This window comes from Hyla sarda, chromosome 1, assembly GCF_029499605.1.
Source record: "Hyla sarda isolate aHylSar1 chromosome 1, aHylSar1.hap1, whole genome shotgun sequence".
In the NCBI taxonomy this organism is placed as follows: domain Eukaryota; kingdom Metazoa; phylum Chordata; class Amphibia; order Anura; family Hylidae; genus Hyla; species Hyla sarda.
In genome coordinates, this window is record NC_079189.1 from 549,223,780 (window position 1) to 549,244,210 (window position 20,431).

General features: G+C 41.5%; 2 protein-coding genes across 2 annotated transcripts in view; one reads left to right on the forward strand and one right to left on the reverse strand.

Annotated features, from left to right (window-relative positions):
* Nucleotides 1–2,189: 2,189 nt before the first annotated feature.
* Nucleotides 2,190–15,992, reverse strand: LOC130311286 (betaine--homocysteine S-methyltransferase 1). Its single transcript, XM_056552470.1, has 8 exons — nt 15,858–15,992; nt 12,247–12,379; nt 8,837–8,955; nt 6,995–7,186; nt 5,762–5,909; nt 4,746–4,928; nt 4,372–4,600; nt 2,190–2,469 (listed from the first exon to the last, which is right to left on the reverse strand). Exons 1-8 carry the CDS (start codon nt 15,894–15,896, stop codon nt 2,295–2,297), a joined length of 1,218 nt encoding a protein of 405 aa, XP_056408445.1. The 5' UTR covers nt 15,897–15,992; the 3' UTR covers nt 2,190–2,294.
* Nucleotides 15,993–17,716: 1,724 nt separating this feature from the next.
* The window catches only part of DMGDH (dimethylglycine dehydrogenase), a 63,234-nt gene continuing 60,519 nt past the window's right edge, over nt 17,717–20,431 (forward strand). The window contains exon 1 of the mRNA XM_056541607.1: nt 17,717–17,976. Coding sequence (XP_056397582.1) covers nt 17,843–17,976 — 134 coding nt within the window. The 5' untranslated portion in view covers nt 17,717–17,842. The remainder of the gene's footprint in view (nt 17,977–20,431) is intronic.

Below are 20,431 nucleotides of genomic sequence, written 5' to 3' on the forward strand. Positions count from 1 at the left end.
GAACTCCTCAGCAAAAAGGTATACATTCTTGCAGCTCATGCTTTAGTTCTGATTCTAAGGCCAGTATCCGATAAAGGCAACATGGCTGCATTTCTGCACCTTTGTTACTGTCAGTTTCCCAATACAACCGTGTGATTATAGATCCCTATGATGCTGTCATTTCAAGTCATTTGTGGCTTTATACAGGAATATAGCTGTACTTTTCCTGAATTAACTAGCCTATTACAAAAGGTCAGGGCAAGGGTAGTATAGTCCAGCAAGGTGCCCCTGTACAAGTACAGTATGGAGTTTTTTTTTTTTTTTTTAAAGAAATCTGTCACCAGTATCACCTGCACTAACCTCTCTGTACTGACAGATAGTGCAGGTGACACTGATAACAGTACTTACCTTGTCCTGTTCCGTGGCGGGGATCTTCCTTAATTTCCTGCTTTGAGCACAGGTGCAGCTTACTGACGTCACCACTGCTGTTCTCTCACAGCGGGACCCAGCAATGGTGACTTCCCTAAGTTCCGCCCATGCCCCAAACCATGGCTGCTCTCTGCTGGGTCTCACAGCAGCAGTGATGTCAGTAAGCTCCGCCCGTGCCCAAAGCGGCGTTAACTGAGGATATTACCGAAGATCCCCGCCACAGAACGGGACAAGGCGAGTACCGTTATCAGTGTCATCTGCACCGACAAGTTAGTGCAGGTGACAGATTTCCTTTAAGTGGCAATTAGATTTTATTGGAGACTTGCCATAGACCACCTCATTCATAGCGCTACAGAAAATACCTTTGTATTTTATTACTAAATTGTGAAATGACCAAGAATAGCCCCCTACACAGAGGTGTAACTTGAAGCTTCTAGGCCCCAATGCAAAGTCTGTAACAGGGCCCCATGCCTGCCATGTGATACTTATAATACTGGTAAGTTCTTATGGGGCAGAGGTGCCTTGGGGCCCCTGCTGGCACCAGGGCCCTGGTGCGACTGCTACCACTGCTTTTACATGTGATTTAATAGCTCACAGGAACCACTTTTTAAATGTAAGTAACACATATGCTGTATCTTTGTCCACCCTGGGTCTTTATTCTTCTCCGATTTCTAATTTAACACGCAGTTCCATCCAGTAATTCAGCATTGATAGGGCACTATACAGATTATCCTGAGAGAAGTCCACTTGTCTCTTTACAATGAGCTTGACTAAAATCCACAAATGTTTTTGTTATGTGTACTCTCTTTGTGTACAATTGGAATGTTAACAGCAGCAGATGTATTTCTGGTCTCACTGTAGGCAGAGATTAGGATGGGTGGTATGGATTCACAGCATGATATATGGATGTTTTGGAGGGTACTGGTTCTCCTTGTGGAGACTGCCAGATGACACTAGGAGGCTTGCAGGCCAGGCAATGCTCCCTAGGAAACAGGTATGTAAATTAGTTCTCCACAGAAGGAAGACTACAGTCTGTATATTTGGTGCCACCTATTTTTTTTTTTGGGGGGGGGGGGGGGGGGGGGGGGGGGGAACTCTTTTTTTCTGTTGGCTACAGGCTCTATTTAAAGAAGTATTCTGGCTATATAAACTAAAAATAAATAAATCTTAATCCTACCAGTACTTAGCTGCTGAAGTTGAGTTATTTTCTGTCTGACAACAGGGCTCTCTGCTGGCACCTCTATGTCTTAGGAACTGTCTAGAGCAGGAGAGGCTTGCTATGGGGATTTGCTTCTACTCTGGGTCAGTGTTTCCCAACCAGGGTGCCTCCAGCCTTTGACTGTCTGGGCATGCTGGGATTTGTAGTTTTCCAACAGCTGGAGGCACCCTGGTTGGGAAATACTGCTCTGGAAAGTCCTGAGACAGGCAGGTGTCAGCAGAGAGCACTGTTGTCACACAGAAAACTACTCAACTTCAGCAGCTGTTAAGTACTGTTAGGATTAAGATTCTTTTATTTATTAGAATTTACCAATCTATTTAACTTTCTGGAGCCAGGTGATATGGAAAAAAAAATAAATAAATAAGATTTTTCTCACCGGAGCACCCCTTTAATAGATGACAGTGCAGAGACATTTTTCTTTACTTTGGAGGAAAATAATTTTATGTGATTTAGAATAAAAATGGGTCCTATAAGAACCACACAGCCCAGGTGAACTTCCTGTATCTGAGCAAATGATGATCCTGTCAAATTCATGTAGTACAAAAACACTTAAGATATCAAATTCATGCAGATGTTTTGTTTAATCCAAAAAGGTAAAAAAATTACCATTTACATTTGACTGTCTTATTTGTTTGTACAAAAGGCATCAAAATAGTGCAATGAACATCTAGGTGGATTGCTTCAAAAATAATTCTTTCAGCTGTTGCTCAGAAGTTGCCTCTTTCTGCTGCATCAGTTCTGTATCTCCTTTGGTCACTCCCCAGGCATCCGGCTTGGACATAGATGGACAGTAGGGTCTCCCTGAAGCAGGTTTCAGCTGCTCCCAATACTCCCGCCTGGCCCTGCCGTACAATAAACACACATAGGTTTATACACATCAGTGAACTTTATCATTAAAGAGTACCTGTCCCCAAACTAAAAAAAAAAAAAATGTCTTACTATGTTGTTAGTCATGTTATTTTAAGACACATTTGCTATTTACTTGCTGTTAAAATTCACACACACACACACGTCAGACAGTTTGGTCTCCAACCGGACCTGCAGAAGTCCAAACTGAGGAAGTGCGTGTGGGGCATGGGGAGGCACAGCTCTAGCAGGCTTCAGCGATTTAGTGTCTGCCCACTTTCTCCTGCTGGGAGCTCACACAATGTTAGTAAAGGGAAAGGTATGATACAGAGCTTTAAAGGGGTAGTCCAGTGGTGAAAAACTTATCCCCTATCCTAAGGATAGGGGATAAGTTTGAGATTGCAGGGGGTCCGACCGCTGGGGCCCCCCGCGATCTCTCTGTACGGGGCCCCGGCTCTCCGTCGAGATAGCGGGTGTCGACCCCCGCACGAGGCGGCGGCCGACACGCCCCCTCAATACATCTCAACGGCAGAGCCGGAGATTGCCGAAGGCAGCGCTTCGGCTCTGCCATAGAGTTGTATTGAGGGGGCGTGTCTGCCGCCGCCTCGTGCGGAGGTCGACACGCCCCCTTCCCGCGGGCTGTCGGGGCTCCATACAGGAGATTGCAGGGGGCCCCAGCAGTCGGACCCCCCCGCGATCTGCAACTTATCCCCTATCCTTAAGATAGGGGATAAGTTGTAAACCACTGAGTCACCACTGGACTACTCCTTTAAGCTTGGAAGGCAGGAGGGGTATTAGTAGTTAGGAAATATGGTTTTATGACAGGTATTCTTTAACAATATAGCAGTAAACTTAATCACTATGGAGCTAATGCTTCTGTCACACAGGCATGCCAGGGAGTGAAGTGCACAGCTGCAAGCTTCACCCCTATATCTAGAGATCATTTGGGGTCCTTGTACTAAGATCATGACAAATCAAAAGCAGAACTGTCACGAGGTACAGAGTCCTATACTAAAACAGAGTATAAGGAAATGGGTCAGGAGGTACCTTTACTTACTGTAGCCGAGCCCTGTACATCAAGCTTGCTGGTCAGGGCGAAGGCGTGTTGGGGCTGATAAGTTTACAAACTGAGGCCACAATAAGTTCAATCTGTCCCATCTCCTGATGCCCTAACTGTAGAGGTGTGCATCTCTATACTGTACCACATAGGGAGGCGACATCTGCACTTTAAGCCTAAGTGATGTACATTAGTGCTACAGCATTCATTTCTCTATAATGTTAGTTTAAACCTATAAGAGTCTTGTAGAACCCTGAAGTTCCTTGGAAATTAGGAAGGGGTTCCCCTGAAGACAGCAATGTCTGCCACTTTTGCATCTGTTAGAATAAGCAAATCTGATGGCAGGCAGTGGAACAAGACAAAAAGTGCGATAATGTATGATATATAGTAATTTGCTTTTTTCTAACACCATAATTTCAATAAAAATTTGATTTATCCTCAGACGTAGTTCACCATGTAGCCCATGATACGTTGCTCCAGTCTGCCCACCCATGGTTAGGCAACTTAAGCACTAACCTAACAGCACAGATAGGCACTTGAGACGGGTCACTGTTGCAGCCAGTGATTGGCTGTGTGAGCCAAGCTGGAATTTGAGTCAAGATGTCTGGTCGGCTCATTTTCTGACTTTTAGGTCCAGTCATAAAACCAGATACAAGGCAGAAATGAGCTGACCGGAGTCAAATGGTGACTCTGGTCGGCTCATTAAAGTCAATGGATTTCAGCGCCAGTCCGGCTGGGGTACAGGAGGGCATGGTTTTCCCCTCCCCAGCCGGATCAGGAAGCTGTAGGCTGAAAACATGGTGTAAAAGCACCCTAACAGTAATAAATCTTGGTTCCATACCTTGCTCGAACCCAGGGTTTGGTATGCATGTCCAGTCCACTCCCCCAGCTGCCATGTTTCTCTGAACCCGCTGGTAAGAATCCCCTTTCAGGAGCCAGCTCCTCTGCTATAGCTCTGGTGTGGTACGGCTCAAACCCACAACAGCCGCCAATGTACCGGACACCAAGATTGTAGGCTGCTCTGGCATACTTATGGATGTCCCATCTGGTCACAATACGTGGTTCCAGGGCTGAAATACATAGGATAGGAGTTACCCAATTGCAAGTCTTATTTTATTACTGATAAAACATTACAGTCTAACACTGCATGGTAAAGCATCCCATGCAACATACTCATGAATGAACTTTAGTGTTTGTATTATACTTTGTACTCACCAAAAGGAAACTCTGGTGTATCAATGAAGCCTTGCTTGCCACAGTCGGGTGTGTGATACGCAAGTGGTTGTGTCATTAGATGAGCTTTGACTTTGGCTGCGGCCAGACCTTCCTTCATCAGCTTTACTGTTTCTACACAAGTCATTGGGTCAAAATGGCAATTGACTCCAACCACGGAAGCCCCTGGAATTCACATTAGTAAGAATAGCCACAAGTTAGCACAAATGTAGCCACATATTAAACATCACCTTTGATAAGTGTGGTTAGATATCAGGTTATGACTCAACTGCTCATACAAGACTGTGCAAATACCAGTAGAGTCCAATGACAACTTGCCATATTAATGGAGATTTCTTAAAATGTTATTCTTAAAATTATATTAAAGGATCTAGTAAGGCTTCTTACAGAGAAGCATCCTAGATTTTGCATGGGGGCCATGGAGTTTTAGGTCAAGCAATAAAAAAAAAAAAAAAAGGGGTAGTCCACTTTAAAATATATAAAAAATGTATTTATATTTTTTAAATCAACTGGTGCCAGAAAGTTAAAGATTTGTAAATTACTTCTATTAAAAAAAAAAATAAAATCTTAATCCTTTCAGTACTTCTCAGCTGCTGCATAATACACAGGAAGTTAATTTTCTTTGAAATTTTCAGTCTGACCAGTGCTCTATGCCGACACCTCTGTCCATGTCAGGAACTGTCCAGAGAGCACTGTAGTCAAAATTAAAAAAGAACTTCCTGTGTATTATACATCAGCTTATAAGTACTGGAAGGATTACGATTTTTTTTTTTAAAAGAAGTAATTTAAAAATCTGTTTAACTTTCTGTAACCAGTTAAAAAAGTTTTCTAGTGGAGTATCCCTTTAATACTAAAATAGGATATGGAGTATGTTTTATGGCCCTCAGGCTCAATGGCACTTCAGTCATGATGTAGACAACACACACACACACACCATTCTCAAATTAAAATGGAAGGAATTCCACACACAATCTTTAAGAGATAACCACGAAACATACCAGCTTTTGCCAGCCTGACAGCGCACTCTCCAGGGGATACACAATTTAAATCTCCTTCTGGACCAATACATAATGTAGCTGCAACAGGCTTTCCGGACTCTTTTAGCACTTGTACTGCCCAGACTGCTTCTTCCACATGTTCAAAGTACTGGAAATAGATATTAACATCAATTAAATTAAAAAGATGGAGCCCATCTACTTATGCCCCCTATAATCATTTCAGGTGGCTTTTCAAGATAAGGTGTCTGGTGCTTTTACATTAGGAGTGGCACTGTTTCTGGCCATTTTATACCTTGTATATGCCATTTTCCCCCCAGCAGTGTTCTCTGCAGGCTCCATTTTATAATTTTCAGTTGTCTAATGGATGGACACCAGCTCTTTAAAGTGGTACTCCACTGGAATTTTTTTAAAGTTATTTTTTAAATCCTTCCAGTACTTAACTGCTGTATTTTCCAGAAGAAGTTATTTTCTTTTTGAATTTCCTTTCTGTTTGACTAGTGCTCTCTGCAGACACCTCCGTCCATTTTAGGAACTGTCCAGAGTAGGAGCAAATCTCCATAGCAAACCTCTCCTACTCTGAACTGCTCCTAAAATGGACCGAGGTGTCAGCAGAGAGCACTGTGGTCAGACAAAGGAAATTCAAGAAGAAAAGAACTTCCTGTGGAGCATACAGCAGCTGATAAGTACTGGAAGGATTAAGATTTTTAACTAGAAGTAATTTACAAATCTGTTTAACTTAATGGCACAAGTTGATTTAAAAAAAAAATAAAAATTGTATGTTTTCTAGGGGAGAACCCCTTTAATGTCTACCATACACTGCACCAACAAAAGGGGATTCTGCTCTCCTACATATCTTGCGAACCCTCAGAAGAAGCAGATTATAGAGTAGGATAAACTGTAAATTTAATCAAAGTTTTAGGGTGGGATAACAAATATAAGCTGCTTCAGCATGTGTGTTTCTCTGTCTCACACTGCAGCCTCTTTCCTATAGACATCTATGAGCAGATATAACCTGATGCTTTAGTAAGCCAATTTGTCCACAAAATTATCTGAGCAATTTTTTGCAGTGTAAATTATAAAAAAAAATTGGGAGGCATTTCATAAATATGCACAAGGGCTATTGATCTATGCAAAGTTTGGCTGTCCAGGCATGCTGGGAGTTGTAGCTTTGCAACAGCTGGAGGCACCCTGGTTGGGAAACAGAGTTAGAGGATATAAAGCTCATGTTGTTACCTCAGCGATGAGAAAGTCAACATTCTTTTTTACGAATACATCCAGCTGTTTTCGGAATATAGCCTTCACCTCAGTCTCACTCTTGCAGCTTAGATATGAAGGGGTTTGACTGACACCTCCTGCAACCAATGCATCACCTTCATTTGCAACTTCCCTTGCAATGTCACACGCCGCTTCATTAACTTTCTGGCCCTAAAAATAAATCCTTCACATTAGTTCTTTAAGGAGTTGGTGCTCATTACTACAAAATAGTAAGAAGTCTGTGTGAGGTTGCCTCAGGTACAGTACATACATCATGTATAGAACTTGTGGCTAGGCTTCTTCAACTATGGAAAGCAAGATTAACAGTAATTAAAAAATTCATAGCTACATATAGTTTCAATCTAAAAGGTTTCCACTATGAGGGTTCCAACATTAACATCCTGTGATAATCATAGAAATCCGTCAAACATAATAGGTATGGTGAAAAAATATTATACACATATACACACACACACACACATCTGTTTTGTTTATAGATTCTTGTTGCAATACAGTTTAGATGTAATCTGATTATTCTTTGTGACTTTGGGTTATCTATTAAATATACTTTTGGAAAGCAGCAAACTTTACATTCTGATTTGCATTATTCGTGATTAACTACCACTGCCATGAAGGGGTGTACCTGCCCTGCAATAATATTTAGGTAGGTGTCACAATAACATCAATGTGAATGGACATGAGATTTCCAAGCAAATTTACACCAAATGGCAGTGTAAAAAGCTTGATAAATGTCCCCATGCATCCTCGTGCCATCTCTTTCTCATTAAGCAAGACATTAATCCGGCCATCCACATGATGTAATGTGTTTCATGGTCCAGTTCTTTTTCACTTCCACTCTGTCTGGTCTGCAGCCCAATACACAGCAAGCCGTAATGCCCTGTATGTTCTGATACCTTTCCATCATAGTCAGTAGTTATAGTTTCAGACATTTATGCTGCAGTAGTTCTATGGGTTTGGATCAGACAGCCTAGCCTTCCCTCCCCACATGCATTTGTGAGCTTTGGGCACCTAGGATCCTGTTGCTGGTTCACCAGTTGTCCTTAGACCACTTCTGGTAGGTACTAACCTCTGCCTTCCAGAACCACCCAGAAAACCTGTAAATTATCAAGATGCTCTGACCTAGTCTTCTAGACTTCATAATTTGGCCCTTGTCCAAGTCGTTTAAATCCTTAAAACAGCCCATTTTACCTTCTTCCAACTTTATGAACTTTGGGTCTATTGACACCTCTGAATTTCTGCTTGCGGAATTCCGCCTCAAATTCAGAAGTGTAAATGGGAGTGCGGAATCCCATAGGAGTCTATGGGCTTTAATTTGAGGCGGAATTCTGCAAGCAAAATTCTGGCGAGTGAATAGACCCTTGGGCTAGGTTCAAACTACAGAATCTCCAGGCAGAAAATTTCTGCCCGGAGATTCTGAGTGCAGCCAGCGCCAACTGAATCAGTCGGTGCTAGGACCGCACGGACACTGCAGTCTCCAATATACTGCAATGTGTTCTGCAAGTATTCCTGCCAGAAGAATGAGCCATTCAGGCAAAAAATTTAAGTGGATTTTCCATTCACAAATTACAGTACATTTTAGTAAGTGGAATTTCTGCCAGCAATTTCAAAGCGGAATTGCAGGCGCAAATTCTGTAGTGTGAACCTAGCCTTACAATGTTGTGAAATATTTAATGCATAGCTGGGTGTGGTGGATTCATATGGGGAACAATGGGGAACAGATGACATGGGACACTGTGTGAGATGACCATTTTTCACAACTGAATAGAACAAGTCAAACAATCTTTACACCTAAAGACTTACTGAAATTTTCTCGCCCACATAGTTCCCTCTGTTTTCCAGTTTATCATCACTGGCATAGAATGTAAAAGTCTGCATCACATTGGCACCGGCTCGGAGAAACTCTCTGTGCAGCTGACGCACTGTAAAACAGGAAAATATATGATTCAATGCTGATATAATCACTTAGTGGGATCAGGCTACTGCTTCTAGTAAAGGTTGCCAACAACATTTGGAAGATTTTGGCAAATCAATTTACCAGGAACTATTGGCCATTGAATATTCCAGGCTTCCTGATTCTTAGTAAGTTTATTGCTACACAAACCCAACACATAAAAACCCTCTAGAACACAAAAGTATGAAGTGCCATTACGCAGTTTAGATACCATGTTGTCAGAGCCAGTTGCCAATATATAAGAAAAAATAAAAAATAAAAAAAAGTGTCAGCTATTCCTGGGCCTGCCATGAAATGTCTTCAGTATAATAAGCCTGGCTATGAGATTACAGTACAGAGTTACAGGCATTCTAGATGATGCAAAAAATAAAGACACCAATGCAACATCCATCTCTATAGTATGTCCACTGTCTCATTCATAATCTTACAAATGCTAGATGACCACTTGGCATAAATCAATTTGCCATAGAACTTCGAACGGCGATTATACAGTCATGGCTGTAGATTTTGGCACCCCTGAAATTTTTCATGAAAATTAAGTATTTCTCACAGAAAAGGATTGCAGTAACACATGTTATGCTAGACACGTTTATTCCCTTTGTGTGTATTGGAACTAAACCAAAACAGGGAGAAAAAAATAAAATAAAAAAAAAAAAAGCAAATTGGACATAATGTCACACCAAACTCCAAGAGTGGGCTGGACAAAATTATTGGCACCCTTTCAAAATTGTGGAAAAATAAGGTTTCAAGCATGTGATGCTCCTTTTAAATTCACCTGGGGCAAGTAACCGGTGTGGGCAATATAAAAAAAAAAAAATCACACCTGAAAGCAGATTAAAAAAAAATTAAAAAAATTAAAAAAAGAGAAGTTAATTGTGTGTGCGCGCCACACTAAGCATGGACAACAGAAAGGAGGAGAACCGACAGGACTTGTGAGAACCAAAAATTGTGAAAAAAATAAATAAAAATAATCTCAAGGTTACAAGTCCATCTCCAGAGATCTAGATTTGCCTTTGTCCACAGTGCGCAACATTATCAAGAAGTTTGCAACCCATGTCACTGTAGCTAATCTCCCTGGGCATGGACAGAAGAGAAAGATTGATGAAAGGTGTCAAAGCAGGATAGTCCAGATGGTGGATAAGCAGCACCAAACAAGTTCCAAAGATATTCAAGCTGTCCTGCAGGCTCGAGGAGCATCAGTGTCAGCGCAAACTATCCGTCGACATTTAAATGAAATGCTATGGCAGGAGACCCAGGAGCACCCCGCTGCTGACAGTCAAAACAGCAAGACTACATTTTGCCAAAATCCTTCTGGGAAAAAGTCTTGTGGACAGATGAGACCAACATAGAGCTTTTTGGTAAAGCACATCATTCTACTGTTCACTGAAAATGGAATGAGGCCTACAAAGAAAAGTTCACAGTACCTACAGTGAAATATGGTAGAGGTTCAATTATGTTTGGGGTTGTTTTGTTGCCTCTGGCCCTGGCCACCTTGAATGTGTGCAAGGCATCATGAAATCTGATTATAACTCAGTGCTTTGTTCCCATTAATTTCTGGGCGCTTTTTGACATACGTTTAGGGTCATTGTCCTGCTGGGAGACCGAAGATATCAGACACAAACCCAGCTTTCTGGCACTGGGCTGTACAGTGCAACCCAAAATCCATTGGTAATCCTCAGATTTCATGATGCCTTGCAAACATTCAAGGCACCCAGTGCCAGAGGCAGCAAAACAACCCCAAATCATTGAACCTCCCCCATATTTCACTGTAGGTACTGTGTTCTTTTCTTTGTAGGCATCATTCTGTTGTGGGTAAACAGTAGAATGATGTGCTTTACCAAAAAGCTTTCTTGGTCTCATCTATCCACAAGACGTTTTCCCAGAAGGATTTGGGCTTACTCAAGTTCATTTTGGCAAAATGTAGGTCTTGCTTTTTATATCTGTCAGCAGTGGGGTCCTCCTGGGTCTCCTGCCATAGCCTCTCATTTCTTCATTTAAATGTCAACGGATAATTCACACTGACACGCATGCTCCCTGAGCCTGCAGGACAGCTTGAATATCTTTGGAACTTGTTTGGGGCTGCTTATCCACCATCTGGACTATCCTGCGTTGACACCTTTCATCAATTTTTCTCTTCCATCCATGCCCAGGGAGATTAGCTACAGTGCCATGGGTTGCAAACTTCTTGATAATGTTACGCACTGTGGACAATGGCAAATCTAGATCGCTGGAGATGGACTTGTAACCTTGAGATTGTTGATATTTTTCCAAAACTTTGGTTCTCAAGTCCTCAGTCAGTTCTCTTTCTATTGTCCATGCTTAGTGTGGCACACAGACAATGCAAAGATTAAGTGATTTTATTTTTATCTGCTTTCTGTTGTGATTTTATATTGCCCACACCTGTTACTTGCCCCAGGTGAATTCAATGGAGCATCACATGCTTGAAATAATCTTATTTATCCACAATTTTGAAAAAGGGTGCCAATAATTTTGTCCAGCCATTTGTTTGGAGTGACATTAGGTCCAATTTGCTTCCCCCACTCACACCCCCCCCCCCCCCCCCCTTTTTTGGTATATCAAGACATGTGTTACTGAAATCCTTTTCTGTGAGAAATACTTCATTTTCTAGAAAAATTTCAGGGGTGTCAACATTTACAAAAAAATAAAAAATAATTTATATGCACACACACACAATTCAACTAGGTTTAGTAAATTTAATGTAATATATATGATCTCCCTGCTCTATAATATGATACCGGCATATTGTACATCTCATCTGCTCAGCTCCTCCTGCTCTTTAATATAATTCCTGCAGATTGTACTGTATTCTATCTATCATCTGCTTTTATTCATGCATAGTGTAACATTCAAAATACACATTCATTGGCTTAAAAAAAAAAAAAAATGAAATTTTTCACCCTCAGATCTAACAGCATCGTCCTGTCTGTGTGACTGACATACAAGATCCCACAATGCAATGCTCATAGGTAACTGGCATCCAGTAGAATTCTAGAATTACATTGTGCCACGCAACCAACGAAGGCGCTGACATGCTGTACATTCATAGGACCACTAGAACATGGCCATTTTATACATGCTACATCACCCCTGAGGCCAGTGTTCGGCTGCATTGGTCACAAGGATGTACAGCATCTCATTACTCCAGGAGAAAGTGCAGAGACCGGTGAGAAACACCAAACCATTGTGACTGGAGAAAAAAAATAATAATAATAATACCTGACCACCAGGAGACACCTACCTGCTTCTGGGTGTTCTACTGCAGCCTCAGGGGTCCATGGTCCAGCTTTCACATAACCTCTTTTTTCCAAGGCAAACACAAAGCCCCCATCCCCGATAACAACTTCTCCTGCATCCAGACGCTCCAAAAGGCCCTGAAATTTGTAATAAAGATTTAATATATAGTTTCCTCTAAGATAACGTGTCCAACCTAAGGGCTGCAGATCTCTTCTATGCATGAATTCATGGTCCACCAAGGGTCTATTCACATGACGGAATTCCGCCTCAGATTAAAGGGGTACTCCACTTGGGAAAAAAAAAAATCTTTGTTTTATCAACTGGTGCAAGAAATCTTAATCCTTCAGGTACTTAGCTGTTGTATGTTTCACATGAAGTTCTTCTTTCCTGAATTTCCTTTCTCTGCCGACACCCCTGTCCATTTTAGAAACTGTCCAGAGTAGGAGAAAATCCCCATAGCAAACATATCCTGCTCTTGAAAGAGGTGTCAGCATAGAAATTCAAGAAGAAATTCCTGTGGCACATACAACAACTGATAAGTACAACTGATAAGTACCTGAAGGATTAAGATTTTTTTAAGTAGAAGTAATTTACAAATCTGTTTAACTTTCTGGCACCAGTTGATTAAAAAAAATTAAAAAAAAATATATAGATATCATCATCATCCAGAAGTGTGAATGGGAGTGCGGAATCCTATAGAAGTCTATTGGCTTTAATTTTAGGCGCAATTCCACAAGTGGAAATTTCGCCATATGAATAGACCCTTAAAAGCTGGGGAGAGGTTGTGCCATGTTCTACCAGACTTAGATGAAGTTATTCTCCACATGAGTAATTTTCAATGCCATATGGCAGACACTATAGCATGGCACATAGTACACCCATGACTATATAGTGCCAGTCAAAACATGTAATATTAATGATCCAAAATGTAAACTCTAATCCCGTCAGGCAAGTGGCACACTCCAGCCTTTCCAATCCTCATTGGGTCTTCCCACCATGGCTAGAAGAACACCACCAAGGGTAGATCTCAACATACAAAGGGGGAGATTTACCAGTCTTAGTAAAGTCCCAGCAGCCATAGAATTCGACTGATCCAAATAGAAGCTCCAGCCTTGTGATTAATCAGGCTTTGCTGCCCCTGTCCCACCCACCAAACTAACATCTACATTGGGATTAGGCCAAGTCCTAAATGATTGTGCAAATTAGGGATAGCAAATAAACTTGCAGGTGTACAGGCTTCATAGTTGTCCATTTTAGCTGAACGTTATCTAGTAGATTTTCATGATAAAAATAACTAAATTTATGTAGCTTTATAGGGACCACATTGTGACCCACATTTTCAGTGCTTGTCCTGTAAACACTGGCAGAATGTGTTGCCTATCCTTCTCCTTAGAAATAATCATCCACAGTAACATTGTACACTCAACATAGAAAATTGAGGAAATCTGTAGCGTACAATGTGCGCTCTAGAACTGTACAGATTGTTAACTACTTCTACTCCTGGCCATAGCACTCACAGAGTTCCCTTTATATAGAAGTCTTCTCTAAAATATGGGCATTTATGAAACAATGTACTAACAGATATGCAAATATATTATACATATTGTAAACAGTTTTATTTACGCATAGGAGTATCAAATATACTAGTGTTTCCCAACCAGGGTGCCTCCAGCTGTTGCAAAACTACAACTCCCAGCATGCCTGGACAGCTATTGGCCACTGTGCAAAACACGCACAGAAATTAACTGGCAATGTGGAAATCTGCAGCACGTAAATTTAGATCGCTGTTTTGTAGGAGATTTTGCCCATCGACCTCATTGGGTTGGCCTTGCCTGTCAAATAAGTTTCTATACATCACTGGAACTCATAAAAGGAGTTATCCAGGATAAAAAAAAATAGCCGACTTCTAAAACACAGCACCACCCCTGTCTTCAGGTTGTGTGTGGTATTGCAGATCAGTTTCATTGAAGTGACTAGAGCCAAGTTGTAATACCAGACACAACCTGAGGAGGTGGGGGTGCTGTTTTTTTGGGGGGGGGGGGAAATGCTTTGTACATACAAATAATGGAGAGGAGTACAGCACCATCGTGTTCTTTACTTCTAATATACTGTCTGCACTACTTTTTATTAGATTAAATGTACATTAGACTTATTGGCTGCAGACAGGGCCAGTTCTGCCTATAGACGAAAAAAAAAGCAGCTTAGAGCGCCCTATAGATGGGGGCGCCGCTCTGCCCACTGCAAGTTAGTAGTCAGCCAGCATCTGAAGCATCCGCCAATTATTCGAAGCACCCGCCCAGCCAGCACCACAATAATCTGCATTCTTTTGCCTGCTGCAGGAGCACCGTGCCACTGCCAAGGCAGACGGGCCGGTTGGGTCCGTCCAGCATCATGACATTGCGCATGCCTCCATAAATCTGCCCCAACTCCCGCCCCGAAACATAACCCCACTAGAAAGGTGATTACATGGTGTATTTTTTTTATTTTTTTTTTTAAACACAGTGTCACCCCAGTAGTAAGGTGGGCGTAATCGAGGGGCAGCAAAATTCTTTTTTGCCTATGGTGGTAAAAATCCATGGCTGCAAAAAAAATCTGCAACAAGTCCACAAAATAAAAATAAAATAATCTGTCAGTTTTGCTATGGATTTTGCCTTCCACATTGATTTTAATGGTAAATCCATGACATATTGATGTGCTGCAGATTTTACAGTCCACACTGCAGGTAAAGTTTCTGCTGTGTGTAGATGACAGTTAAAAAAATAAAAAATAAAACTAACACCAACTCACCTACATACCACAGAACTTTACCTGCAGTGTGGATTTTAAAGGGGGTACTCTACTGCCCCGGCATTCGGAACATTCAGCAGAGTATCCCTTTAAAATCTAGTAGTTTGGAGTAGCTGTATTAGTCCAGTGATGCAGATGCAAAATCATAGGAGGTTACAGAATCTTGTAATAGATTCTACAACACTATATTTCTTTATTTTATTGGTACTGTAATCTGCTGCAGATTTGCAGTACAAGTTTCCACACAAAAAAAAAAAAAAAAAAAAAAAAAAAAAAAAAAGTCTAGTGTGACTTTACCCCAAATTTTCTCCTCTGTGAGTGCTAATTGACTAACAGGTTGTGTTAGTTCCCTTCCTCTACAGGGGGTTAGAAGCCTACAGTATGATCAGTTTTACATACAATCATTTTGCAAGAGAGAGACATATATATATATTCTATATTTAAACTATTCTAGCTGCCAGGTCATTCCCAAGCATAGAGTTTTGCATCTTTGTAACATTTTGAAATGTGATCTGTTCTTAACTGACTTTACTCTTAGGATTTAGGACAGTGTTTCCAAACCAGGGTGCCACCAGCTGTTGCAAAACTACAACTCCCAGCATGCCCAGACAGCCTTCGGCTGTCTGGGCATGCTGAGAGATGTAGTTTTGCAACAGCTGGAGGCACCCTGGTTGGGAAACACTGACTTAGGATCTACTGCAGGGTTTTTCCAATCAGTAAGCCTCCAGCTGTAGCAAAACTACAACTCCCAGCATGTACAGACAGTGGAGGCACCCTGGTTGGGAAACACCGACCTACCATCTGTAGCACACTCATTATGTGACTTACCTTTTTGGCTTGGCCACTCTTTGCTCCAGCTGGTGCCATCCTTGTGGTAGATGTGAGGTTGTCAGTGCCAATTGCTTTTATATCAATGAGCAGATGGGTGGGGTAGGCTCAGCCTGTTTTCTTCTCTCTGATTTGTGGGCCCACTCCCCCCCACCTCCCCCTGTTATTCTATCCTCCAGATATTGGCAGCCACTACACAGACACACAGATCAGCTATCTGCAGTGCAAACATGTTTGTCTTTTAGCGAATGTTAACCTGTTCTTGCCAAAATATGACTGTATAACGCAACAAAAGTGGCACAGTAAAGGATTCTTCTCACCTGCATGGTGCAATGCTACATAGAAAACAGCTAAAAGTGGCAAAAAGTTTCCAGTGGTTAAAAAAAACAAAAAAGTTAAGTTGGTGGATGCATGGGTTGGGCTGGGTTCACACCACGTTTTTGGCAATACAGTTCCCGTATACGTTTTCAATTTGAAAACCGTATGAAACCATATGCATTGACCGTATGCCAAAAGATGCATCAGGTTGTGTCCGTTTTGCATCATGTACGGTTTTGTCAGTTTTATTCCCGTACCCAAAACCGTAGCCTATCACGGTTTTGGGTGAAAAACCGCATTTAAACATATACGTTTTTGTTTTTTTTTTAAAACATGGGAGTCAATGGGAACCGTACAGAACCGTATGTGCCTACAGTTCCATCCGGTTTCCACCATACATTTTTTGACATTGCACAGTTTTTTTTCTTGGAATTTCTCTCAAACAAGTAAAACTTTATTCATAATGGAAAGAAAAGTTAAAAACGTATATGTTTTTTTCTTAAAAAAAATACGGATGCAACCGGACATCATTTTCCAAACCGTATACGGATTAACATTTGTACACACATTTTGATACAGTTTAGCCACCCTAAACTGTATCAAAATGTGTGTTCACACCACACCGTTCACACCACGTTTTTGCAATACGGTTTCGGCATATGGTTGAAAAAAAAACGTATGCAACCCTACAGAAAACCGTGCCCTTAGACTTCCCATTCAAAACCGTATGCACCATAATGTATACGGTTGTGTCCGTTTTTCCAACCATATGGGTTTTTTACTTTTTTTTTAGCCGGACAGAAAACTGTAGTCTACAACAGTTTTTGGTGCGAGTGAAAAACTGTATACGTTTTTTTTTTTTTTACATTGGAGTCAATGGGAACCGTACAGAACTGTATGTGCGGACGGTTCCATCCGGTTTTCACCATACAGTTTTTGACTTATACAGTTTTTTTTCTTTGAATTTCAATCAAACAAGTGAAACTTTATTTATAATGGAGTGAAAAGTTACAAACATATACAGTTTTGTCTTAAAAAAAACGGATGCAACCGGACATCATTTTTCAAACCGTGTACGGTTTTCAACCGTATACAGATAAAAATTGGTACACACGTTTTGATACAGTTTAGAGGAAACCGTTTTTTTTTATTAAAAAAAAACCTGATACGGAACCGTATTGCAAAAACGCAGTGTGAACCCACCCTTTGTCAGGTTTTGAGGAATCAGTTTTTTTTTAATGAAAAACCTGATACGGGAACTGTATGGCAAAAACGTTGTGTGAACCCAGCCTTATAAAGTGCCTAACACTGGGTAATGGAAGAGTTAAATCCGCATTGGGTCATCGCTTATATAAACTTTGTTACAATGAACTGTTCTTTGCAACAAAATATTTTCCTTTTTTTTCTTTCTGGTGCAGAGTCCAAGTTTATAAGTCTGTCAAAGTATAATAAACGGGGGGACATGACAGTCCTGGGCTGGGGAAATGTATAACAGAACATGGTCATGGTTGTTGGGATGAGGGTTATGGCTGGGGGAGGTTCCCAGCAATTCGATATCTCGCCCACTATTTGTTTTGCTTTTTTTTTTTTAGCTTCTGGAGTTAGGGAGTAAGGAGGGTGGATAAGGTGTCAGTGCTCCTCCACCTGCTCTCAGCACTCTCCGCAAGATGAGGCTCCAGCATGTGAGGCTCCTGCTGCAGACCAGGGATCACTTACTACAGGCTAGAGCCAGGGGACAGGCTGTGGTCACTAGGGTGCAAGAGCCCAGGAGGACAATCAGCACAGGACGTCATGAAGAGAGGTGGGTGACGCACATGTGGGTGCAGAGGGGTTCACTACTTAACCAATGTATAAACTACACGACCACAGATGAAGCTGGCTTTGACTCATGCACCATAATGCCCCTTTAAATCAGTGTTTCCCAACCAGGGTGCCTCCAGCTGTTGCAAAACTACAACTCCCAGCATGCCCGGACAGCCGAAGGCTGTCCGGGCATGCAGGGAGTTGTAGTTTTGCAACAGCTGGAGGCACCCTGGTTGGGAATTAAAATGCATGCAGGGAGTTGTAGTTTTGCAACAGCTGGAGGCACCCTGGTTGGGAATTAAAATGCATGCAGGGAGTTGTAGTTTTGCAACAGCTGGAGGCACCCTGGTTGGGAATTAAAATGCATGCAGGGAGTTGTAGTTTTGCAACAGCTGGAGGCACCCTGGTTGGGGATTAAAATGCATGCAGGGAGTTTTAGTTTTGCAACAGCTGGAGGCACCCTGGTTGGGAATTAAAATGCATGCAGGGAGTTGTAGTTTTGCAACAGCTGGAGGCACCCTGGTTGGGGATTAAAATGCATGCAGGGAGTTGTAGTTTTGCAACAGCTGGAGGCACCCTGGTTGGGAATTAAAATGCATGAAGGGAGTTGTAGTTTTGCAACAGCTGGAGGCACCCTGGTTGGGAATTAAAATGCTTTAATTCATTAAAATGAATTAAAATGCTTTTCGTTTTGTCATTTTTTTAAAACCTTTTTTTTTTGTACAAGCAGCACCATTCATAGGCTGTATTTGGCATTGCAGCTCAGTCCCAATCACTTTTCTAATCTCATAAAAGGGGTACTCCAGAGGGGGGGGGGGGAGTTTTTCAAATGAACTGGTGCCAGAAAAATTTACAGATTTGTAAATTACATCTATTTAAAAATCTTAATCCTTCCAGTACTTATCAGCTGCTGTATACTACAGAGGAAGTTGTATAGTTCTTTTTTGTCTGACCACAGTGCTCTCTGCTGCCACCTCTGTCCGTGTCAGGAACTATCCAGAGTAGAAGCAATTCCCCATAGCAAACCTCTCCTGCTCCGGACAGTTTCTGACACGGACAGAGGTGTCAGCAGAGAGCACTGTGGTCGGACTGGAAAGAACTACTCAACTTACTCTGGTATATATAGCAGTTGATAAGTACTGAAAGGATAAGGATTTTTAAATAAAAATATTTTACAAATCTGTATAATTTTCTGGCACCAGTTGGTTTGAATTTTTTTATTTATTTTTTTGCCACCGCAGTACCCTTTATTTCCTTAAACACATTTATGTGAAACATCAAATGTCTTCTTCTTGCCTAAGTACAACTACAGATAATGCTTTGTAGCTGTGCCAATTGTCAAACCTAAAGCATTAGGCTATGTTCACACAGCAGAATGTCCGTCCGCGGACATTCCACTAAAATTCCAGCCCGAAAATTCAGTTGCAGCCGAGTCCCATTGCTTTCAATAGGATTCTGCTGCGTGGTGCACATCCGCGGAAATTCTGATTTTGGCCTCTGTAGAAAGAATCAACATGTCATGAAATGCATTGTGGTCTATGCATTGATCAGAAATGCACCGTCTCCATAGACTGCAATGCAATTGCGTGCGGATTCCGCCGAAAGAAGTGACATGTCAGTTCTTTCCGCCTGGGCTGGAATCGGGATTTCCTCAAATATGCACAGTCCAACAGAATCCCATTAAAAGCAATGGGACTCTGCTGCAGCGGAATTTCCAAGAATTTTTCAGCCACCTTCCGATCGGAAGTCCCGTCGCCTGAACATTGCCCTACTGTCATTTGTATGAACTTTTGGAATGTCGTTCAGACATGTCAAACATTTAGAGTACGCCCGGATTTCAGTCCTGAGACCCACTGTGATGGCGAGTTATAGTCGGGAGAAGTCTATGGAGTGAACCTGCGTATAACTCATGACCACAGCGGGTCTGAAGACTGAGATTTGACATTTGACCTGTCTGGACGTCATGTCAAACATTTGTACAAATGACAGGATCGCTTTAACTGTGCTATATATAAGCCCAAGGGTCATAGAAAGTTTTTTTTTTTTGTGAAAGCAAACACCAGACCCTTCTGTTATGGATGGCAAAATGTTGCACCATAATGGGGGTCAGTTTAAAAAAAATAGACTGTAGTCTGCAAAAAGATCTGCAGGGTGGTCCTGAGAGATTTACAATTCCATGCAGACTAGGGGCTTCCTATTGGGTGTTGTTATAGATAGTAACATACACATCGGAATATATATTACTATGTGTGTGTTCTTATATACTGTGTATTATATATAACCTCACCCAATATATATATATATATATATATATATATATATATATATATATATATATATATATACATACATACACACACATCACTGCCTCTTATATATTCACCAGTAACAGGGACGGACTGGTCATACCTCTGCCTCGCCTCTATTCCACCCAAAATCCCTCTAATGCCCCA